At 38.5% G+C, this 25,940-nt stretch overlaps 1 protein-coding gene across 1 annotated transcript in view; it reads right to left on the reverse strand.

Annotated features, from left to right (window-relative positions):
• Nucleotides 1-25,940, reverse strand: part of GAS6 (growth arrest specific 6) — a 45,452-nt gene that overhangs the window by 11,818 nt on the left and 7,694 nt on the right. The window contains exons 3-10 of the mRNA XM_087726498.1: nt 22,960-22,984; nt 22,216-22,278; nt 15,739-15,861; nt 14,726-14,848; nt 9,035-9,160; nt 6,312-6,433; nt 4,511-4,629; nt 1,657-1,846 (exon numbers count right to left, since the gene is read on the reverse strand). Of these exons, the coding sequence (XP_087582624.1) occupies nt 1,657-1,846; nt 4,511-4,629; nt 6,312-6,433; nt 9,035-9,160; nt 14,726-14,848; nt 15,739-15,861; nt 22,216-22,278; nt 22,960-22,984 (891 nt within the window). The remainder of the gene's footprint in view (nt 1-1,656; nt 1,847-4,510; nt 4,630-6,311; nt 6,434-9,034; nt 9,161-14,725; nt 14,849-15,738; nt 15,862-22,215; nt 22,279-22,959; nt 22,985-25,940) is intronic.

The raw sequence follows: 25,940 nt of genomic DNA on the forward strand, positions 1-25,940 counted from the left end.
TTCTCTCCTGTTCCAATCATATATAGAACTGGTGGGACTTAACATTTGACTATAAATTGACTATTTATTTACCAGATTTATCCCAAGCCACATCTTCCCCCAAATAATTATCTGAAAAATAGGAGAATGGCTGATAAGAAGCTGCTGCTGTACAGAAAGGAATAAACAAAGGACTGCAAACAGAACGGTGCCTTTGTAGATTCTTAAAGGTTTTCCCTTCTTTTATCCTTTCCATGGGCAGAGATGGGAGGTTAAGACTGTGCATATTTGAATTTCTCTGAGAGAAATGTATAAGATATACAAAACAGAATAGGTCATACACAGATGGAAACAAATTAACTTTGAAATATGTACAAGTCAGCTCTTGTTATCCATGATTTTGCATATATTGACAAATTCCTTATCATTTGAAATTCCACAAACAGCTGGAGATCAAGAAGCTTTCAGTTTTTCCACCCCCAGTACTTTTGGACAACTGTCCAAACAACTATACAATTTTATCTGCAAGAGGATGGATCTGAATGACTATCAATCAAAGGCTTCTCCATTTTGTATGAATCTAATTTCAGTTTATCCATTCCCATCCAGCCCATTATCAGGCTCAAACACAAACAAGGGAATAAAATGTTTTATGTTAGATTACAATTAAAACCCACTCTAAATTGTACAGTGATATATATATATCGCCATATGCAGTAGTCTTCCAGATCACTTTCTGAACATGTCCTGGCAAGAGCAAACACATTTACTATTAAATTCAAGACCCAATCCTAAAGGGAATTAAAAGCTTCCAAGGAATCTAAGAGAACAAGGTGGGTACATTCCTGGATCCCCGACATGTCATCCGTCAAGCCAAGAAAAGCAATCTCAGCCTCAAATTACAGTTGCATAATCAGTATCTTCCAGATGTATCTACAATTGCAAGACTATCAACCTCTTAATCATCTTAGTTGGAAATTACGTACTTCAAATCAACCTACACTTTTTCTGGTCTTCCACTTATGAAGAGTTAAACTGGATTTTAACTCTTACAATTATTCATACGTTTTGACTCTGGTATGATATCTTTGATAACAGTATCATAACTATTTATTTTATGTAGGAAAGAATATACACCCTCTTGCAAGTAAATTGATTACTTGGCTAAACTGATACTGGCCACATATTTAAATTCCACAAGCTAAAAAGGATTTACTACAGTAGATTGGTACTTGCCAATGTTTACAATCTCTCTACCCTGCCTTCAGCATTTACCTGCAGTTCTAAAGACAGCTGCAGAGGCAAAACTTAGCTAATGTCACAAAATTGCAGAAAAATAAAATGTTATGTATTTAAGCATTAAAAACTAATATTCTATTTTATTAAACCTAAGGAATTCTAATTGTTACTATGGGCAATGTACAAGTCATTGTATTATTTATTTTAAAATATTTACACATCACTCCAAGTGATGTACAATTTAAAATCACAAATAAAATTGCCAACAGGATAAAAGTTACAACCAGCATATTTTTTTAAAAAAAATTCTAGCACAGTAATAAAAGCAGTCAAAAGTCCAGCAATACAGCATGAAGTTTACCACCCAACTAAAACCAATGGACCTTGTCCAGCAAAATAACTTAAAGGCATGAAAATAGCAGCCTGTACTATACCCACTGTCTGCCACATGCCATGGTTGATGATTGGGCCAGTGCTGGTCACCCGGCCGATTCCATTGTACTTGAGTTGCAGCTCCAACCGTCCATTGCGCAAAGCCAAGACTATCCAGGTTTTGTCTTGACGGCCTCCAGCAAAAAAAAGGATGCCTTCAGGATCAAAGGTTCTAAAATCAAATTCAGCTGTAAATCTGGACACATAAGAATAAGGAGGGAAAAAAGAGTTAAGGAGGGAATACAGTCCATTTTCCAGATACCTATACCCATTCAGAGGTGGTATTCTGCAGGTTCGCACCAGTTCAGGCGAACCGGTAGTGGCGGCGGTGCGAGGCTCCGCCCACTCACCCTGATGTCATCACAGACCTTCTGAACATGCTGCACGTGCTCCCGCTACCGAAGCAGTAGTGAAGAAAAGAGGATACCATTACTGCCTCCATCTAATTAAAAAAACCACACTATCAGCCAGTGGTGGGATTCAAACATTTTTACTACCGGTTCTGTGTGCATGGTTTGGTGGGCATGGTGTGGCTTGGTGGGCGTGGCAGGGGAAGGATAGTGTAAAATCTCTATTCCTTCCCCACTCCAGGGGAAGGTTACTGCAAAATCCCCATTCCCTCCCAATCCGCTGGGACTTGAGAGGCAGAGAATAGATGGGAGCAGGGCCAGTCAGAGGTGGTATTCACCGGTTCTCTGAACTACTCAAAATGTCCGCTACCGGTTGTCAAGAACTGATCAGAACCTGCTGAATACCATCTCTGCTACTAGCCATAGAATCATTGGGGGATGATAAACATGACATCATCAGGCAAACCCCATGCATTGGGCATTTACATTCAAAGTCAGCAAGTAGAAAAGGTCAGGGTTGGTATTGTGATTATCAGGCACAAAAAAAAACATGTCCACATGTGGTGTTTGAATTTAAGTGATTTATTGCTAAACTCGTATGCTTCTTCTCAGATAAGGTCAGCACCTACTTAGAGTTAGATAAGGATCAAAGGCAGTCCAGGAGGGTTGAACTTAATTCCATCTGTGGCCATGTAGTGATTCTAGGCTAATCCCTCTTTTCACCCCTGGCAATAGCCTGGCTCTGCTATTCCTTCTCTTACAGTAATGTAGATCTGGTAGGTTTTTTTCATCTCCATAGTTTATAGTACAGGTAGTCCTCCACTTACAACCATTTTATATTGACTTTGTGAAGTTACAATGGCGCTGAAAAAAGTGACTTATGACCATTTTTTTCCACTTATGACCATCGCGAAATCCCCATGGCCATGTGATCAAAATTTGAATGCTTGGCAACTGGTTCATATTTATGGCAATAGCGGTGTCCTGGGGTCCTATGTCCATCTTTTGTGGTCTTCTGACTACCCAAGTCAATGGGAAAGCCAGATTCACTTAACAATCCTATTACTAACTTAACAATTGAAGTGATTAGTTTAACAACTCTGGCAACAAAGGTGGTAAAATGGGACAAACCTCACTTAACTGTCTTTATTAGTAACAGAACCTTTGGGCTCAATTGTGGCTGTAAGTCAAAGACTACTTTTCATTAGATGTCTTTCTGTGCCTCAATTATTTCCATATGTAAATTGATAGCATCCTTTGCAGGATATTATGGAAAATTTCAATCAACCACCATACCTTCCCCAATAACTGCATTCTAGATTATCCCAACCTTATTGATTGCTGATTGCAATCAATGCAATCAATCAGTTTGCAATCAATCAGTGCTGTTTCACTGATTGCTAAGCGAGTAAACTTGGGATGTCATTTGAAGAAACAAGAAAATAAGAAAATGAACAACACATTTGTTGCATGTTCTTGGGAACATTGTTGGCCAGGTAGGCAAGAGAGATAGTTGAAAATGGAGAGATTTCTCAGCCTCTCCTGATTCTGCAAACAATTCTTCTACACCACATTGTACTATCATTGTTGCAAATGTGTTAATATTTTTAAAGAACCATAACCATATGTGGCAAACAAGCTGCCCTGCTGTTTCTGCCAACAAAACAGTCATACCTCTGCTCACATTTCTTCACTTTTTGCTGTAGGAAATGTTCAAAAAGGAAGCTTGCTGACCATGCACGATAAGGTTTCCAGTCATGTGGTAACCTACTCATGTCCCCCTCATAAGAACTATATTCTGTGGATTGCAATGGACTGATACCGGTAATAATTTGCACAACATCAGACCAAGCCAGATGCATTGAACTTTCCCCCCTTCTCTGTCATGTGTGTTGCATACAGAAAGAGTTTGTAAAGAGGTCTTTGTTAGTTTCATATAGTTAGATTCTGATATACACAAAGGAGAAGATGGAAAGAAGTACCGGGAACCTACAAAGGACAATGTTAATCTTCAAATATGTATACATTGATGAATAATGTTTTTATGCCATCAACTAGCAAAGTTAGTGCCCATATATAAGAGACAGAACCAGTATTTCAAACCTTCAACCCCTGCCTCAAAACGGATAAGCTATCTTACCTGGGAGGACTTCAAGACATGCAGGAAGATCTACAGTAAGTGGAGAATACCTACTATGGCCCTTAAAATCCCAAGTCCCCAAATTTAAACCCCAGATACTCTGGAGAGATCTCATACCACAAATGGTCTGCAGCCCAAAGACTACCCATCTTGGCATATATAAGAACTCCTGTAAGGACTCCAGTGACATAAAATAAGAGCACAATTGTAATTGTTATTCTGAACTTAACGTCACTAGGCAATTGGTCCTTAGTAAATGTTAGAATTCCAATCCAGGATGACACACCTTAATTGCAAAGAAAGGTAAACCAATTGCCTTTAAGAGGTAAAATAATTATTACTTAAATTGCTTTTAAAAAGCAATTCTCACCTTGTGGGTTGTGTCCTTTTAAAGGATGCTTTGATGACAGGTGTCGCACTAAAAATTCTTCCAAGATAGAGGGATTTAATACTTTTTGCAGTAGCAAATGGTACACAAGGCAAAATATCCTGGGGAAGGGAGAAAAGGTTTTTTTTCAAAACACTCTGATTAGATTGAGGTCAACAATTACAACGATGTTTTGTGTGTGTGTGTGTGTGTGTGTGTGTGTGTGCGTGCGTGTGTGTGTGTGTAAAAATTATATTTAGATCACTCAGTGATTTTGTATTGTCCTGGAAAGCAGATATAGTAAATCAGGGCATCCGGCTTAGCTGTAGGTTTTACAGCCCCATTTTGCTATGACTGATGTGTCCAAAATATGTGAACACCTCCATCAAAGAGCCATCTTTTCCCTATTTAGATGTCACACCACTTAGCGATGGCAATTCTGGCAGTCCTGGTTGCCATTGTTAAGTGAAACCATTATGGGTTATTAAGCAAGAACGTCACATGGTCACCAATCACCTGTCTATTTCTCCATTAATTCTCTTATGGCACTTGGGGGGGGGGGAGTCACAAATGGCAACCATGTAACTATGAGTCACTGCAATGGCAGAAGTAAGTGCTACTCATTCAGCATTGTTGCAAGTTTGAATAGTTGAACTAGTGTTTGTAAACCAAGGACTGTATAGTGTCATTTTGTTAGTCATATAACATATATCTTTCTTATGTAGAAGACCATAAAATAAGCCCATTGCCAGGGTTGACACCCATTTAATGGATCTCTGGTGAAAAAGTCTGAATAGTGTCAGGCAGAAAAGACCCAGAGACCTACTGTTAATCGGAAGACACTGCAATTGGCAAAAAACAAATCTTATGATGGAGGGCAACTTTGTGTAGGTAATCCTGGACTTGCAACCACAATTGAAATATCAGTCATTGAGCAGAGATTCAAATGAAACACCTTGTGACCGTTCCGCTCAATGACTGCAATCCCAGTTGCCATTGTTAAGTGATTGTGTGGATCATTACATTGCCTTTTTCTGCAGCTGTAGGCACACCCGGTTGATATGAAGGTGCAGCCTTCCTATTGAAACCGCCTTGCACCATCCTGTAAGTGGGTCCCATTCTCTCGCTTGTTGGAAGACTCCTTCTCCAAACTGCACAATTTGAAAAAGAGACCTTCCGAACAAGCAATCACATTTGCTAGCCTTCCCAGAAAACTTTCTATCCTTCAGAATGCTGGCATTCACTAGCTTTCTAGCCCCAGGAAGCTAAAGAATTTTCAGGATTTGAGATCTGTTCCTGAAGTCCACTAAAGGATTTCCCCTCCCCACATATCATGGGCCACTCGGCAATCAACCATAAATATGAGCTGGTTACCAATGTAATCATGTGACAGGGGAGTGGGAGATGGATTGCCCTTTTACAACATCTAGAAGTGCTTTACAGGCTTTAAAGCATCCTTTTTAAGGTTGTTGTATCTTTGAACAGCTATTAAAAAAAACAGTTGTAACTCAAAGAAAACCTGTAAGTTCTTATCTGAAATTTCATTTGGCAAGCAAAACATGCTGTATGAATGGAACAAGGAACCAAAGTTTTAAGTACGCATGTTCCCTATTCATGATAGGCAATACTCTCTGTTTTGTATTATAATTTGTATTATTATATGTACATAGTGTTTTAATATATTCTTCTGCAGACTCAAGTGAAGGGAATGAGTTAAACTTTTCACTTTGTACATTGCTATCTCATAAATGTGAGGCTCCATTTGTGTATTTCTGCTTGCAGAACAGAAATATTAAAATATTACCTCACAAGTATTCATATCATTGGAGAGTTTAACGCCACCTTTTCCGTTGCAGTGGCAAGTATAACTTCCTTGCGAATTAACACATGTTTGCTCACAGAGGTTTTGTTCACATTCATCCACATCTATACAACACCAATAAAAAGAAAAGCAGAAAAGTTAAGTTCTTGTGTTTGCTTTTAATGTATTTTAAAACAGTTGTAGCAACCATAAAGAAAAATACCGGTACAATATATTATTCTTTCTAAGGAACTTGATTTGTCATTGCATTCCATTTCTGGGCAGCTTCCCCCCCACATCTCACCCCTTTTACTAAAAATAATCAATATCTTTGTTTTGTTTTGTTTCATGAGGATAATGCCATTTCTGTGTTTTCTCATACCATGATAGGAAGTCAGTGGTGACATTTTGCTGTCCTGCTCAATGTATGATATTGAAGCAGTAAGGTGAGATACCATCAGATTAACAATGAATTGGCATGTTTCATTTGTTGCAGATAGGTGAGTGTGATTGGTGGTCCATCATAGTGGTGAATTCCTGACCCTACAAATATTCATGTAGAGCATCAATTGCCCATTTTAGTCCACAGACTTCCTTTTGATGTTTTTTTGGTGTTATGTTTTTATTGTTTAGGGGAGGAGCTTCTTTGAGAAGTAGACCACAGAATGGTCCATTCCTTCCTAATTTTGGGCGGCCTGGCACCTAAGCCTATATTAGATATGTCCATTTGTAGAACAAAGAGGGTTGGGGAAAATCCTGTCCTTTCAATGCTGGCTTCTCATACAATGTGTCTTTTATTTTTCCAAATACTTCCTGGTGTTCTTTAGAAATTTCATCCTTGAGGGTTGTTTCTCATTAGGTGATAACATGCTGCTAGATCAAACTCTTTCTTTGTTTTAGGGGTTTCAACTTGTTTCAAGGTTTCAAACTTCCTATATTCTCGTTTTACTTCTTCCTCTCCAACCATGAAACCCTTATATGAGGTGTCCTGATATCCCAGATGTCACTTCTCTGGGTTAGGCCAGGTTTTTCTAAATTATCAATTATTAACCTTAAATGTTGGTGATATTCTTGATATACAGTAGCATGCAAAAATGTTAGGCAGCTGTGCAAAAATGCTGTAAATTAACAATGCTTTCAGAAATGGAAGTTTGAATAGTTTGTTTTTATCAATTAACAAAATGGAAAGTAAATGAACAGAAGAGAAGTCCAAATCAAATCAGTATTTGGTGTGTCCATCCTAAACTATTAATTCTTCTACTTCTGAAAGCATTCTTGATTTACAGCATTTTTGCACTACTGCCCAACACTTTTGCACAGTATAGTATGTGTGTGTATTGTAATATATATATATATATATATATATATATATATATATATATATATATATATATATATATATATATATATATATATATATATATATATACACATATATACATACATACATACATACATACATACATACATACATACATATACATATACATACATACATACATACACACACACACACACACACACACACACACATACTGTATACATATACGTATACGTATATGTGTATGAAGATATCATCTAGATAAGCAGCATATTATTCCCTTGAAAAGGATAAAGTAGTGGGCGCCCCATGTAGATTAAGTGACATTCTCTTAACAGCAAATGGTGTTTTCTTGTTTGAATGGTGTTCCAGTAGAATTTGCAAATATCCTTTGGTTAAGTCCAAAGGTGAAAAATGCATGGATCTGCCTAGGCCATCTGAGAAGTCATCAACTCTGTACATTAGATACCCATCAAATTTTGCCACTCAGTTTATTTGCTGGAAGTCTATGTAACACCGGTTTTCCCTATTTTATATTGGCATTAATTCAATTGGAGTACACCAGTCCCTTGTCTGTTCCATTTTTAACACATCTTTCAACTGTTCAGGAATTCTATAGGGATGCTGTCTAATCAATCAAGTTTCTCACATTTTTATCTGTGTTCTCTTAAAACAGTTTATCTCTTCAGTTAAAATGGCTGAAGTACAATATCAAAAAAGCTAAAGTGGTAGCAGATTAAGTAAAATAATCATTAACCATAGCACTCCATTTTCTACCTAAGAATGCTTTTGTTTGAGAAAGTTGGGTTCTCCCAATGCTGGCACCCAAAAGCAAATTTGAGTATAAACCTGCACTGAATTTTCTAGCCATGAGATGATTTTTTAAAAATAAATTGGATGACAATACATTTAAAGGAAAATATTTATAGCTCAGAGTTGAATTGAGGGGTCCCATTTAGTACTCTCTGAGCTTGGTTGTTTTCTTGAAGATGTTTCATTACCCAAACTAGGTAACATAATCAATGTGAGACAATACATTTAGTGTACCTTTTAAAAATTATTCTTCTAAAAATATTCACCATAATGCTTGATACAGTTCTTCATTCAAAGCAGGGGTGTCAAACTCGCATCGTCACCTCATTGTCACATGATGTATTGCCACTTTCCCCCCGCCTTCGCTAACCTGGGGTGGGCGTGGCCAGTGTGTGATGCATCCAGCCTGTAGGCCGCGAGTTTGACACCCCTGATTCAAAGCATCAAATCTGATTCAACATATCTGCTTATTTTTCAACACCCATTTGCCATCTAGAGGTATATAGGAAATTAACAGCAAAGTGTGAAGGCCACACAGCATACACAGGAAGGGTAAGAATTCTCATGATCATATTTAATTCTACCTACTAACCTTTGCAGGTCTTTGTGGCCTCATCATAAGTGTAACCAGTATCACAAACACACGTGTAAGATCTTATTAAATTTTTACACTGAGCTTCTCCACAGATCCCTGATGTTGCAGCACATTCATCAATATCTGGAAAACAGCAAAAAGTAAAGATAATCAACAATAATAATCAGACTATCAACAATGTTTCACAGGCCTAACTCAATCTCTTTCTATTGTTATAACCGCATAATGGAATTAGGAAATGACTTCCGTCTCCCAGAAACAAAAGGCTGATAGTCTGCAAACTATGCAGCACTTCTGAGTAAATGCTCTAAAATGATTAAAAATGGGGAACTCTGTGGATGGGAACAGAGAGGAAGAGAATCACAGGAAAAAGTGTGATAGCAGTGTTAGAAGAGGGTCAGGGTTTTGAGACAAAAAGGATCACAGGATAGGAAATTACCAAGCTGTTTGGCTAGGAAAGCTTCTTTCACGCAACAATGAGGGTTTTGTACATAGCTCTCTTAATGGAACAGGCTGTATAGATCATATTTACATGCACATTTGAATTTGTTTCTGCATTATGAAAATGAGGCATCTAACGTAATGAATGGAAGATACACAGTCAAATCTTGCAGTGTAGAGAGCGGCATGTGGCACCACCTATTTTTCAGCAACTAGTCTGTATATAGCAAATTTCATGCAGAATAGTATAGCTGCATCCATACATACCCACCACGCCATTCCCTTTTAGGTTAAGCAATGTTATGCACAGCATAGAAAAAGAGTAAACCAAAAGAAATGAAAGGCATCAGAGAAGAAAAAGAGAAGAAATATAACCGACACTAGTTTATATCAACATCATTCCATATTCTCTTCATTTCCGATAGATCCGTCCTCTGCTTCATATGCTGCCTTTGTTTTCTTAAACTATGTTCTGAGGACGTCATCAACTTTATCTTATCATGACTTTCTCAACCTTCACCTTCCTTTTGACCCATTCTTTCACTCTGCCTTCATCTATTGGTTGAGGAATTCTAATTTTCATTCATTCTCACTCTATGACAAGCTACATACTCATACAGGTAGTCCTCAACTTACAACTATTCCTTTAGCGATCGTTCGAAGTTACAATGGCACTGAAAAAAGTGACTTACGACCAGTTTTCACATTTATGAGTCCAGCAGCATTCCTATGGTCATTTGATTAAAATTCAAGTGCTTGAATGTTTTATGACAGTTTCACTGTCCCAGGATCATGTGATCACTATTTATAACCTTCCCAGCTGGCTTGTAACAAGAAAAGTCAATTCGGGAAGTCAGATTTGCTTAGCAAATGCAGGATTTACTTAACAACTACACTGATTCACTTAACAACTGTGGCAAAAGAGTTGTAAGGTGGGGAAAAATTCAATTAACAACTGCCTTGCTTAGCAATTATGGCCCCAATAGTAGTCTTACGTTGAAGACTACCTATACCTCTTTTACTTCTTTTTATACTCATCATTCAGTTTTGCATTCAGGAGCATATTCCATTCACAATTTTTCATTCTTTACCCTATTTCTCTTGTTTTACCACACATTAAGCCATGGTGGCACAGTGGCTAGAATGCTGCATTGCAAGCTAATTCTTCCTACTGCCAGGAATTCAATCCTGATCAGCTCAAGGTTGACTCAGCCTTCCATCTTTCCAAGATTGGTAAAATGAGGACCCAGTCTTCAGAATTAATAAAATGTAATTTAAGGAATGGGAATGCAGATTTTTAGATTTTTTGGTAGATTTTATTAATATTTGTAGGCCGCCCTTTTCCCTGAGGGGACTCAGGGCGGCTCACATAAAATCCGGGAGAGGGAATACAGACATTGACATAGAACATATAATAAAATAGTAAAGCAACATACATTCATCATTCGGGAGGGGCGGCTATCCTTGTCCCCAGGCCTGACGGGCTAGCCAGTTCTTAAGGGCTGTGCGGAAGGCCTGGACGGTGGAGAGGGTACGAATCTCCACGGGGAGCTCGTTCCAAAGGGTCGGGGCTACTACTGAGAAGGCCCTCCTCCTTGTAGTTGCCAGCCGGCATTGGCTGGCCGATGGAATACGGAGGAGGCCTAATCTATGTGATCTTATTGGTCGCAGGGAGGTAATTGGCAGAAGGCGGTCTCTCAAGTATCCAGATCCACTACCATGTAGGGCTTTATGGGTGACTAGTAACACCTTGAAGCGCATCCGGAGCTCGACAGATAGCCAGCGCAGCTCGCGGAGGATAGGTGTTATGTGGGTGAACCGAGGTGCACCCACAATCACTCGCGCGGCCGCGTTCTGTACTAGCTGAAGTCGCCGGATGCTCTTCAAGGGCAGCCCCATGTAGAGCACATTGCAGTATTCCAGCCTAGAGGTCACAAGGGCCCGGGTGACCGTTGTGAGAGCCTCCCGATTCAGGTAGGGTCGCAACTGGCGCACCAGGCGAACCTGGGCGAATGCCCCCCTGGTCACAGCCGTCAAATGGTGGTCAAACGATAGCTGTGGATCCAGGAGGACTCCCAAGTTGCGAACCCTCTCTGAGGGGTATAGAATTTGACCCCCCAGCCTGAGAGATGGAATATTGGTGGAATCTTTGGGAGGGAAACACAACAGCCACTCGGTCTTTTCTGGGTTGAGCACAAGCTTGTTAACCCTCATCCAGTCCATAACGGCTTCAAGGCCTCGGTTCATCACGTCTGCCGCTTCATTGAGTTGGCACGGGGCGGACAGATACAATTGAGTATCGTCCGCATATTGATGGTATCTGATCCCGTGCCTGCGGATGATCTCTCCCAGCGGTTTCATGTAGATGTTGAATAGTAGGGGGGATAAGACCGAGCCCTGAGGCACCCCATAAGTTAGGGGCCTAGGGGACGATCTCTGCCCCCCCACTAACACCGACTGCGACCTGTCCGAGAGGTAGGAGGAGAACCACCGCAACACGGTGCCTCCCACTCCCACCTCCCGCAGTCGTCGCAGAAGGATACCATGGTCGATGGTATCGAAAGCCGCTGAGAGGTCAAGGAGGACCAGGATGGAGGAATGTCCTCCATCTCTGGCCCTCCAGAGATCATTGGTCAATGCGACCAAAGCGGTTTCTGTGCTGTAACCGGGTCTGAAGCCTGACTGGAAGGGGTCGAGATAGTTTGCTTCCTCCAAGGACCGTTGGAGCTGGAAGGCCACCACCTTCTCCACAACCTTCCCAAGGAAGGGAAGGTTGGAGACTGGGCGATAGTTATTAAGAACAGCTGGATCCAGAGATGGCTTCTTTAGGAGGGGTCTCACCACCGCCGCTTTCAGTGCGGCGGGGAAGTTCCCCTCCCGAAGAGAGGCGGTCACAACCGCCTGGATCCAGCCTCGTGTCACCTCACTGCTGTTAGTAACCAGCCATGAGGGACACGGGTCCAGTACGCAGGTGGAGGCACTTACAGCCCTCATGGCCTTGTCCACATCCCCGGGGGTAACATCCTGAAACTCAACCCAGAGATGTTCTACTTGATCCTCTTGTGCCTCGGCTGGAACTGCGGGGATGGAGTCCAAGTCCAAGTCCGCAACCACTGCGCACCACTGTCCGCAACCAAATGCAACCACTGAATCTGCCTGCAAATTTTATGCATGATTCCAGTAAAGCACTTGGCTACTTTCACACACAGATACTAGTATGTTCATGCCCCACATGTTCTGAGGAACATTTTCTAAACTATTTCCAAAGCGCTGCACAACCTTAATGCCTAACTCTCTCTCTACTCACAGTTTGTCCATTTTAATCTCCTGTGCCAGCTGCTTTCCACAAATGAGTTATACAATACGTTTACAGCTCCCTCTCTAACTAGGCATTTTCCAAACGTATTGGAATTGCAGTTACGCTAGCTGACATATGATAAATGGCTATTTGTTTGTTTTATTTTTAAAATGTTGGCATGCTGCTTTCCATTGTAAAACAAAACTAAAATAGATATAGATAATCAGTATCTTCCAGGAATGTCTACAGCTGAGTCATTACTCTTTCAATAACCCAGTGTTTCTCAACCTTGACGACTTTAGAATGTATGGATTTCAACATTACTGACAGCTAATTTAGTCGAGTCATTAAGGAACCAGACTAGAAAGCAGGAGGCCGGGAGTTCTAGTCCTGACTTAGACATGAAAACCAGCTGCGTAATTTTGAACTAGTTACTCTTTCGCTCAACCCACCCCACAAGGTTGTTGTTGTGGAAAATAGGAGGAGAAATGTATGTTGAGTTATTCTTGAGTTATTTGTAAAAATAATAAAGGCGGGATAAAAATAAAACTACTGGCTGAGGGATTCTGGGGATCCTGGCATCTTAAAGCTGCCAAGTTGAAGAAACAGTGTAATAAATTGTCTCACAGGGGAATGTTTATCACTAGGTGAAACTAATGAAGATTTCATGGAACCAAAGGTAGACACCATCCGTAAAGCAAGGTTGCAATCTTTCCTGGAACTATCCGGTCAAGTCTAACTTGCTGATAAAATAGACCTTAGGAGGTATGATCAAAAGAAAATGTGAAACAAAAAAAAATCACAAAGTGTCTTGCAAATACTTCCAAAAGCTTGAATGATGCCCCCAAACAAAATGGTGCCTCAAGCACCTGTCACAGCCTTTGCAAAATGTGGTTTCTCAGCAACAGCTTCAGTTAGGAAGTGTTTTGCCGCTACTGTACAGCTCTTTTCTTCCTTTAACCTTCTCTCTCTCCCCTCCACAATCTCTGTCCAGGCAACATTATTGTCATTTATTCTTTACTGACTTCCAGTGTGCAGAACATTAACATTCTGTTCAACAGGCTGAAGTAACTATAATTTAAATTACAGAAAACATATCCATTGTTATTGGCCACTTGTCATCGCAACATTTCTGAGACGAGTAAACTCTCTAGAGATTATTTTTCTCTCAGGTGACCGCACAATTCTTGTATACCCTAGGTCATTCTCTAATACAATGCAATATAATAAAACTAAGAAAAACTATATTCTACTTTGCCAAATATTGCTTTTTAGCTCCAGAAGGAGCCAGTTGGCTGGAGCATTTTGGCATAATATGCCAATCCTTTGTGAATCACTCTTTTGCTATGGGGTTGGATCTTTCTGTGGTATGACTGCAGGCATGCTTAGGCATGCATTCCTGGCTGTTGCTATTGAAATCTTAAACTGCAGTTGTGAGAAAGTCAGAAGCAATACCAACTGCTCAGTTTAGTTTTCAGAATTATTTATGCTAATAAAGACAGCAAACAGCTCAGGGTTAATGTGGTTTATAAGTTTTATCTGGATTAGAATAATTTATTGCTGGCTCATAAATTCATTTAGAACATATCCACAATAAACATTTTAATCCTTGAGGTGCCATTTTTTTTCTTTCATCAAGATAGCTACCCTTTTATATAATAAGGGAACAATAGATTCTCAGCAGAGGTATTTAGCTTTCACTTACTCCCACAGAATTTGTGCAGTAACCTTCTCATAAGTGTTGTTGATAGAACATATCAAAAGATCCAGCAATCATAACTTGCCACAGTGTTTGAATTGGCAAACTAGGGGTTGGCATCAGCACCAAAAAGGAGAAAGAAGGAAGCAGGAAAAAAGAACTGGAACAGATCAAATTAGATTCAGAACAGGCTAGTTCATGTAATGCCAAAGGTGGATTTCATATTATTCTTGTCTTTTTCATAGCTTACCTTCGCATGATTTATTGTCACTCATAAGAGCATAGCCAGTGTAACATGAGCAGTAATAGCTGCCTGGCTTGTTATAACAAATCTGTTTACATCCGCCATTGTGATCTGCACATTCATTAATATCTAGAAATGGAAAAAGATTGTTTCAGTTTCCAAACAAATTCCAATAGAAGAATGTGAAACAAGAAATTCATCTCTTCATATGCATCATTTCATTAAATTCCACCTGTTGTATATGCAAGATTTTATCATCTCTGGTTTAATTTTCAAGTCAGTTTACAATGTGTAAATTTACTTATTTATGCAGTTATTCACAAGCATCTTCCTATCACTGCATTAAGTTTTTGGCTGATCGGAATAATAAGTTATGCAGAATCTCTTTCAATCAAGTCTTCAATTATTCTATTTTAATGGGCCCATTAATCTATTTGCAAATTACACTCTGTCTTGTCATGAGCTGCAATATTTCCTAGAATAACTCTGTTAATCTCCATCTGGAGATTCCAAAGATTGAAACATTTATGTAAAAAGAAAATTCCATATTTTGTAAATAAACTATATTTTTCTTCATCCAAAAATCAGAATTATAGGAATACAGGTAGTCCTCAACTTTCAAGTTTGTTTAGTAACCATTCAAAGTTATAACGGCATTGAAAAAAGTGACTTATGACTGTTTTTCCCACTTATGATTGTTGCAGCATTCCCAAATCATGTGATCAAAATTCAGATGCTTGGCAACTGACTTGGATTTATGACGGTTGCAATGTCCCGGGTTTATGTGATCATCTTTTGAAACCTTCTGACACTCAAAATCAATGGGGAAGCCAGATTCATTTAATAGCCATGTTGCTAACTTAACAACTGCAGTGATTCACTTAACAACTATAGTAATAAAGGTCATAAAAGGAGGGACACTCACTTAACAACTGTCTCGCTTAGCAACAGAAATTTTGGGTTCACTTGTGGTTGTAAATTGAGAACCATCCATCTCAGCAGCTCAGACTTAGGCTTACCTTTATTACATGTCTCGCCCTCCCAGCCTCTCTTACAGTGGCAAAGGTATCCACCTTTCAGATCTTCACATTTTATAGTGCCGTCTCTGTGACACGGGTTAGGAGAACATTGGTCTGGTAAATCTAGGCCAGAAAACAAACCTTGTAAAATGTTTATCCTTGACTCATATTGTTCAGAGCGATGAGTTTGGTATTACTCTTCAAACTTATCCCAAGAAACATTATTCTTTTGTATAAGGAGGAATAACATTGGTAGAATTGCATCATTGTATAATGATAAGCCATATGCCCAATTCCAGAAAAGGTATAACTCACCAAAGTAAATGAAGTTTTGTTCTGGAGAGCATTGTGGTTTGTTTGTTTGTTTTAAAAAAAGAATGGAAAATATTTCTCAATTACCTTCCTCATTCTAACTTTGAAATCAGCTTTCTGAGAAACTGTTCTCTATTTGCTTTTTTTTCCCCTCAAAAAAAAAAAAAAAGTCCTGTGACTACAATTGTTAATTTTAGGCAAGAGAAAAACACCACCAATTTACAGTTACTATCTTACTAGAACAACCTGAAACTATGATACATCTTGTTTGTTCAGGGGCTCAACATGAACTCTATACATACATATATACTGAACATGCCAATTAATTGTTATATTCAATAAACAAAAGAGAATGAGACCCAACGGAGGACTTTTTTCTACTAAGTGTGTATGTTTCACAGAGGTGCAGATTAGTCCACTGAATATGAATACACACACCACACACACACACAAACACAAACAGAGACACAAACAAACAAACACACACACACACAAACATATATATATATAAATTAAAAATGCAGTGATACCCAAGTCCCTGAAGATACATAAAAGCATCCATTTCTCCCTCATGATTGCATGTACAGCATATAGGTTAACACACATCTGAACGCATGGCATATACAAACATATGGTAAAACATGCAAATGTACAAAATATATAACAGTGCACCACGAATCTTCCTTAAATGAACTAGCTAATACTTAGACCAGTGATGGCTAACCATTTTGGTGCCAAAAATGTGAGTGTGTGCATGCAAAATAAAAATATTTTTATTCAATTGTTCAAATAAATTATTCTAATAATGACAAGAATGTCACGTCTCTAGCCATGTATTTGGTCATGCTATTTGGGAACCAACTGACTCCTGACTACATGTCACCAGGTACACAAGTAACATGCACTAAGAAAGGACAACTATTCATATTCTAATGTTTTCTGTATTTTTTAAAAGGGAAGTAAAGTCATAATCTAGAATACAAGAGCAATATTGCTGACAACCTTCCAAGTAGACCAGAGTGGAAACACAACAAAATGAGCTAATTCTACTTCATTGTCAATCTATATTATCAGAATCTTACAAGTCTAAAAGTTCACATCTCCCATGGCTTGATATGTTAGGGTGAATCCTTTCTAAGTTTCTTTCTCTGACCAATATTTAGCTGCATGACCTTCCCCGTCCAATCTGATTATTCGTTAAGGTAGCATCTCTTCCCCTGCTTTCCCAGTGTTGTTCTGCATTGGGATGCAGTTGGGATATCTCTATGTCTGCATAGAGATATCCCAACATTTTATTTTTCATTTCTACATGGTGATTGCTTGATTAACAAGTTGAACATTAGAATGGCATTTTAGATTTTTTCAAAAATTTCCTTTTGTTCTCAATTCTCATAAAGCTACTTCAAGAAAAATGGTCAATTTATACTCCCCAAGTGTGATCAGAGTTGGAGTCCTTATTCTGAAGTCTTCATTCTTTTATCATAGCAAAACATTCTGATGTGGAGCAAGGCAAAACTCATAATTACGAATTGTATGTAACAGGGGTGGGTTCCTGCCAGTTCTAACCTCTTCTATAGAAGAGGTTCCACAAATCTACAGTGCCATTTAGAACCGGTTCCAGTTCCCTCCCCTGCCCATCCGCACCACGCTTGCCCCGCCGACCGCTCACTGATTGGCTGGCTCACCAATCACCCCGCCCGCCTCTAAGAGTCCTATCTAAAGCTTAAAGTCTTAAAGCTGTCAAGTTTGAACATCCCTGAGGTTTTTTTCTAAAGGGTTAGGGGTGCAAGGGTCTTGTAACTTGACAGCTTTAAGACTTGTGTGCTTCAAATTGCAGAGTTCCTGAGCCAACAAGTTGGTTGCTAAGCAAGAGCGTTGTTAAGTGAGTTTCACCACATTTTACAAGTTGGCCACTCCCACCCAGTCACATGACTGCCAAGCCACTCCCACTCAGTCACATGGCTGTCAAGCCACTCTCACAAAGCAGGCCACACCTACAGAAGAGGTTCTAAAAAAATTTGAAACCCACCATTTACATACCAGTGGTGGGTTCCTACCAGTTTGGCCCAGTTCGACTGAACAGGTAGTGGTTTGGCGGCCTGGGTTGCTGGAACTGGTAGTGACCCAAGCCTGCCATGCCCCCAAACTGTTTCTCCGGGTGGTGCCATAGGCACTGCCAACTTGGTTTTTGCTTCTGTGCGTGCGCAGAACAATTTTTATTGTACTGCACATGCGCGTGCACGGCGCATTCATGATCAACTTGGTAAGTTCCCTTTGCCAAGGGCAGACATTTGTACAATGTTTTTATCTTGAAACCCAGAAATAGTACTGCTTGATAAGGTCAATATAAACACTAAGTACTAATAAAAGCCAACATAAAGGTAACATAACAAAATACATTGTCCTTCCTCGCTTTCTGAAGTAAGCAAGCTCATGAAAAAGAAGCAAAAACCGAATAGAAGAACATCTAACATTGTGAAGGTAAAACAGACATTTACATAAAACATTCCTGTGACCCCATTATAGATTACACTCACCAAGGAAATACCATTTAAAAACCCTGCCTGAAAATTCTTGCTTAGCGGGTAGAATTTTATTTCTGTAGTTGCTGAGCTTTTTGTTTTTTGATAGAAAAGATTAGATCAATGGTGGACTTGCTTAATATTGATGACTTGGCAAATTTACACTGTTCTTGTAAAAGATCAATGTTTGCCAACCGTAACAATTTAGGAATTATAATACCGACTGGGGAATTCTGGGAGTTGAAGTCCACATATTTTTAAACTGCTAAGTCGGAGAAACACTATATGAGAGGAAAATAAATGTGTTAAAGTTTCAGATACATTTTTCCTTCAAATGTAACTGTTATTCTCATACCAATAAAATATAGACTGGTCATAGAACTATTACATTGGAGAATATCCCAAATTACTACATTAGCAATAGCAATAGCAGTAGACTTATATACCGCTTCATAGGGCTTTCAGCCCTCTCTAAGCGGTTTACAGAGAGTCAGCATATTGCCCCCAACAATCTGGGTCCTCATTTTACCCACCTCGGAAGGATGGAAGGCTGAGTCAACCCTGAGCCGGTGAGATTTGAACCACTGAACTGAACCGCTGAACTGCTGATCTAGCAGTAGCCTGCAGTGCTGCATTTAACCACTGCGCCACCTTGGCCACATTAATCGTAATGCAGCCTAAAGAGGTAAAAGTACAAAACCTAACTCTAGTGCCAATTCTATCTAAGAAAAAACTAGTACTTACTTGAACCACACTATACAGACATTTTCTCTTTTTATAATCTAAATATTAAATATGCATTTTGCTATTTTTTTCATTTAGATTCAAAAGGATTCAGGAAATTACAAAATTGCCATGGGCAAGCTTTTATGTTTGAAGCTCTGTAAATAAGGCACATACTTCTGTAACAGACTGAGATAGCAGCTTGCCTAAGACAACTGAGCATGGCTTTAATTCTGTTCTTTTCTGTTCTATTCTAATCCACCTTTCAAGAATATAGCCTTCCCAAGACTGTTTTCAAAGGAAAAACTTTGCAGGGTGTTGTTAAGATTACCAAAACATGTGAATCAATTGAACATTCGGGAAAAGCAGGACATGCAGTATAAATGTTATATATTTCATTTTATAATTTTTAGATATGCTTTGTCTTTCAATTATGTTTTTGGTTCTGTTTTTCAGTCTCATATAAGCAAAGGTTATAAATAATATTTCTGTTTAAAAACTTTGTAAAGAAAGAGACAGAAAAGTGGAAAATTAGGGGACTGTTACAGAAACACCATGCCCAGTCACCTTACTGCTTTTTCTCCAGTATGTTCAGACAATGCATCAGAAACATTTGATACTGTTTATTCTTCAGATGGAAATAATTATCATAAAAGTATCAAGTTCATCATACTAGATTCTTGAATAATATGTTCAATGTCCTTCACAAGTGGAAAACCCTGGCAACTATTCACATATTAAAACACACAACTTCCTGATCATTCTATTGAAAATCTGGCTGTCCCATGCTTAATTACGTAATGCTTCTACAGTGCTTTCTAACTTCTTCAATTACAGGGAAATATATTCCATAGTGTATCACTAGCAGTTGCCCCCAAATATGAAGATTAGTTTCTCAGTAATCAGCTGAGAATGGATTCACATGACCATACAAATGTTTAGCATGAGTTAAGGATGGGTGGGGGTAATTTACAATATTTGTATATCTTTTAATGAAATCCAGTGTAGTCTGTGATTCACTTGGAATATTGAACCTATTTTCCCCCAAACTGTGGAGTTCACATTAATTCAACCACATTCTCTCAGCCTAACTACCTCACATGATGATCATCATAATTGCATATTCCACCTGGCCTCCATAAGCCAATAACGTAAAACTTGTATAGCACTGTATATTTAAAGGCAAAGGGGGACTTCAGAATGCACATATGCATACAGCACAAGCAACTGTCTACAACTACTTAAGCCAAACATGTCTTTTCATGGAAACACACAACAGCTGCAAAGGAAAGCTATGCAATCCCTGCGCATCTACTTTAAAGAGAGGCAGAAAAGCAAAGTGGCAAAATGTAGATACAAAATTATAACATGCACAAGATGTCATCATGCCAATATCACCACTACGGACTTGCATCTTCATGTCTTGAATAATGCACATATTTGCAATATTGTGTGATGATATCAGCATGGACATGTTATCATTTGCCATCCCACCACAGATGAGTAAGTAGGTGTTACCTGAATAATTCCTTTGTTGCAATTGAATCTAAGGACTGTACATATAATGTGCAACATAATACATAATGTCTTAGGATAAGTTTAAGGTGTTCATTGTATCTTGACATAAACAAAAAATCAGATGAAGAAATTTAATTGTGTAACACTTGTATGTAGTAGTGTTTCGTTGACAACTAGAAAAATTGGGGGATGCCACGCAGTATCTTGAGCTTTGGAAGAAATGTACCCTAGAGATGATGATATCGGACTATGATAAAGGAACCAGGTAATGTAGACTGATTGAAATGGCCTTTTAATTGTTGAAGGAAACCACTGTTCAACATCTTATTTAATGGTCCTTGAAGGATTCCCATCAGAAGTATTTGCTACACTTTCAAACCTTCTCAACAATTCACTGGTTGAGAAAGTCTTTGGTGCTCTCTGAGCTTGGTTGTTTTCTTGCAGACATTTCATTACCCAAACTAGGTAACATATTAATGCTAGCTAGTAAAGAGTGTGGTTTGCTCTGTTTATATTGCCCTATCAGGGTTGGTGGGGTTGGTCTTAGGATTAGGGTGCGCATGTGCCCTGGCCCCCAATGCATGTGTGCATGACCCCCATGCATGCAACCCACCCCTGCACTTGTGCACATAACCCCCTGCTCACAACCCGTACCCCGCATATGAATGCAGAACCCCACACGTGCCCTGCACCCCGGACATGCGTGGCAGAGACCCGAAGACCAGCTGGCCAGGGGGAGATGTGTGCACATGTGCAGTGGATCCGAACTGGGGTGCCGGCTCATGTGCTATCAGAGAGGGTCCTGAAATGTAACATTATACACAGGGGTTCTGCTGTGCATTTTATTATGATTCACCAAATTGTCCAAAAACATCTAGTTAATATAAACCAGGATTTCTCTACCCTGGCAATTTAAAGATATTAAAGTTGCCAAGGTTGAGAAACATTGATCTAAGCTCTAGTCTTCTGTAACATCCAACTGCAAACCACGGTTAATAAAATAATAGTTCATAGCTTAAACACTAAAATATATTAAGCTCAATAAAACAGAAGCATCCAATGACTCTGAAATGCAATGCTCAACTGAAAATCAGAGGCTAAGCCACGTTTTCATTTATATTTTACTTTCCTTTTTGAAATTTTAGCAAGATGTTTTAAAATCACAGTTCAGCACTGTGTATACATGCAGCAAGTACCAGTGAAGGAAAGAAAATGGAAAAATAAGGGATACAAGATCCACTTTGGCACATTCTTGTAACATTAGACCACTATTTAACATCATATACAAACTCTCAATACAGTAAATTATTAAAAGCAGGATGGAGCATGAATCCTTCCCCATGCTAGACCGACACATGAATGTTACAAATGCCTAAAAGATAAAAAGATGAAAAATGCTTACTATGCACACACGTATGTAAACTTGGACTTCTTATAGCTGGTGACCCATAGTCCCGAATACAGTCTAAAGAAAATGCAAAAAGTATTATTAAGCCATATGCCTAAATGAACTGATTTCTAATCCCCCATGCTACACTCAGCATATTTACTTTTCTACCAAATTATTCGTATATGTAGAGATATATCTATACATCCATCAGTGGTGGGTTACGACCAGTACGCCACGGAACAGGCGTGCCAGTGCCTGCCGGGAGCACTGGGTACCGTTCCAGTACTGTGCTCCAGAGGGCCCACCCTCCCATCCACCTTACTGGTATTTGACAGCGTGCGCATGGACTGTACGGCATCTGTGCGATGCTCCGAGCAGCTGGAGCGTTGTGGGCAGTAAATACGCATGCGCACGCTGTGCGTGTTCATGTGGTGGACACCTGGCCCCGTTACACTGTACCGGTTGCAACGGGATCCGGAACCCACCACTGACATCCATATATATAACTGCACTTTTATTTTAGAATAATTCTTCCATTTTCTAATATTATGCAGATGACCAGGCTGAGCCTGAGGATGGGGACAAATGCATCAAAAGTCAAGATTTCTTTATTTTTTTAAAGAAGGGGAATGGTGCCTGGATCATTGCAAAAGATCATATAAGAACTAATATCTATGGCAGATTAATATGCATATATATTGTGCCTGGCAACAAAACAACACTATCATACATGAATAGGATGTAACTGCAACTCACCCAAATATTTCGGGTAGAAATAATCCTGTGAGAGAGGGAAAAAAAGCATTTATTGGAAAGACCCATTTAATCTAAAGTGATATTAAGATTAAAATAAAGGCTAACAGTTTAATAATGGAGCAATACAATTTGAATGGGTCGAACATGACTTTGCAACTAACAACAACAATTTAAACATGGTGTTAGGTGTTTGCTTATTTTATTGATCCCATTACCATTAAACAAAGCATTTTTGCTTCTATAGAGCCCTGAGTCACACTACTGAAGGTTAATGACTGAATACTCATGAGTAAACATCCAGGTTTATACTGCTTACTCATCAGTAAATCTGCTGATTAAGGAAACTTGAGCTGCCTGCTTGAAAACAGAGGTTATGAGTGGAGTGATCCACTGTACTTTCAAAAACATATTGGTGACAACAGCAATATTGGAGGAAGGAAGTGAGTAATCAAGATTCAGTTTCTTATTTTGCTGTTTGACATTAAATTCTCCAGCTGCAAATTCCGGAACAATTATCTTAGTTATAGGAAAAGAAAGTAAAGAAAAGTTTCAATTTTAAAGCAGAATTATAAACCCTTAAGTCAGCATATGTTATCATCACTAGGACAGTTGAGTTCCTCCTTAAAATATGGGTTTATAATTGTTAGTTTAATCTTTTGGGCAAATCACTCATTCCACTGAAGACTGTCACCAATGTCAATAACAGCTCCCAAAATACATCCCAGAAAAGATGGTACTAAAAGTAATGCACCTTATGTGAGTAATGAGTCCAAATAACAGACCAAATAAGCAAAAAAGATGAAATGTCCATGCCTTTAAGGAAAACTGGTCAAGGAACAGTGGTTAGTCTTCATAACTTCAAAGCTCAACTTGTCCTTTATTTCTCTTTTGGAAATTAAAAGGGTAGAAGATCACACTAACAATAAAAACTGCCTACAACTGCACATAATGATTTTCACAATGTGAACCTGCATATGATAGGGTTTCTGCCGCAATGCTTAACACCCTGTCATGCATGCCATGCTAATATATGGTACTGTAAATGAGTAGAAAATTAGACAGTATGATGGTAAGGAATTGGTGATAGACAGACAATTGTGATGTGAAGAATATAGTGGTATACATGACAGATACAAGTTGATGCAACACCCTCCTCAAATACAAAAATCAAGAAAGAATGGCTAGTCTCCACATGCATACATTATGTATTTAACATATTTGATTACTTCTTTTCCTTTAGTCTATTTAATCATTTCCAAGAACTTCATTTGGATTTTTTTTTTGCATATCAAAACATGTCTTATTTATTTTAGCAGGAAAAAAAGAAAAAGACTAGGAGGTAGAAACAGTTTTTTTCTGCTTATATATTTCCATTTATTCAAGCTTCAGAAAGTCAATGAATTAATGTTTCTGTTCGGTTTACACTAACAGAAACAAATACTTTACTGACATGTCATAGAAATGTTAACATTTAACATTACAAGATTATCCATTATTTTGGCCAAATACTTGAAAACAAATCAGAAGTTGGGGGGGGGGGGTTAATTTTATCTTATGTTCATTTTCAAACAAGATGACAAATAACAAACCTTACTATTTAGTTTCCAAAAGTTTTGAAGAAAGTATATTTTCCATTTTTAAGTTTCTGAACTACTTTCCCCAAAACATAAATGAAAGATTATGTAGTTATTTATAGGTTAGTGATGCCCTGAGTACCAGAAAGCTTATAAATTTATGAAGACAATTTAGAGGTTATGTGCAAAAATGTATAACTTACTTTAAAAGTTTCTTTTTGCAGTTATAATCAGACTAATAGATTTTAAGCACAAATAAAAAAGACAGGAGTTAAATTCTAATTTAAGAAGATAGGTTATAATTTCAATTTAGATAAATAAAATGAATAAGATAAGATGAATAAAAGTAGAAGTATATGTACAGACAATAATTTATGTTCATGATCTAATCTATGTTATATATGCCCCAAAGCATATATTTCATATAGGTGTTTTCCAGATATTTTGAATTAGAATTCATATAAATCTCATTTAAAATGGCCATTTGGATAGAAATCATGGGAAATGTAGTTTAACACAAGTTGTTATCAAAAGATTATGTTATCTATAAATTGGCTCCCCCCCCCCAAAAAATGTAATTCCTATTATAGGTAGTAATGAATCACTAATGAATCACTGCAATTGTTAAGTTAGTAATATAGTTGTTAAATGAATCTGGATTTTCCACTGACTTTGCTTATCATGTCACATAAGATGATCCTATGAGTTTCACGAATAGGAGCTGCCAAAGAATTTTGTTCACATGACCATGGGGATCCTGCAATGATAAACACTCATAAGTCACTTTTTCAATGCCGTTGTAGCTTTGAACAGTCACTGAGTGAACTGTTGTAAGTCAACGACTACCTGTTCAAATTCACAATTTTAAATGGTTGCTGAATGAACGGTTATTAAGTGAGGACTGCTTGTAGCTTGCTTTTTCCCCCCAAATCAGATTTATAGAAGGAAGCTTAAGATTTGTCGCTTACGTCAAGAAGGTATTCCTAAGTTGTCAAGACCAGCCTACACTAGAAACTTCTTTTCGTTTAGCTGAGATTGCCGGATTTTGAGCATTAACTGGCTCACAAATAAAATGCACGGTAAGTAATGACTTAAGCAGAAGGAAAGCACTGCTGAACTTCAGCATGTACCATAAAGCGAACTATACTTTCAAGATCAGATTGAAAAGTCGATTCTACTTGTTTGTAGCTTCCCCCCCCACCCCGTGTCCTAGGTTTATAATAATGTTTGTGTTCATATCACATTCAGCTACATAGCTAACACATGTCTGACTGGAACAGATCTTTGCTAAACTACTGAGTCATAGATAACTCATACTTCATTTCGTAAGCCGATTTTTCATTTTCAGAGCCACACATACTATGCTAAGCAAAAAACACATTTTAATCTAGTCTGTTCTTGCTAATA

The sequence above is a fragment of the Thamnophis sirtalis genome, unplaced genomic scaffold (genome assembly GCF_051295495.1).
Source record: "Thamnophis sirtalis isolate CommonGarterSnake01/CBP01778 unplaced genomic scaffold, rThaSir2_p1.2 scaffold_12, whole genome shotgun sequence".
Lineage (NCBI taxonomy): Eukaryota > Metazoa > Chordata > Lepidosauria > Squamata > Natricidae > Thamnophis > Thamnophis sirtalis.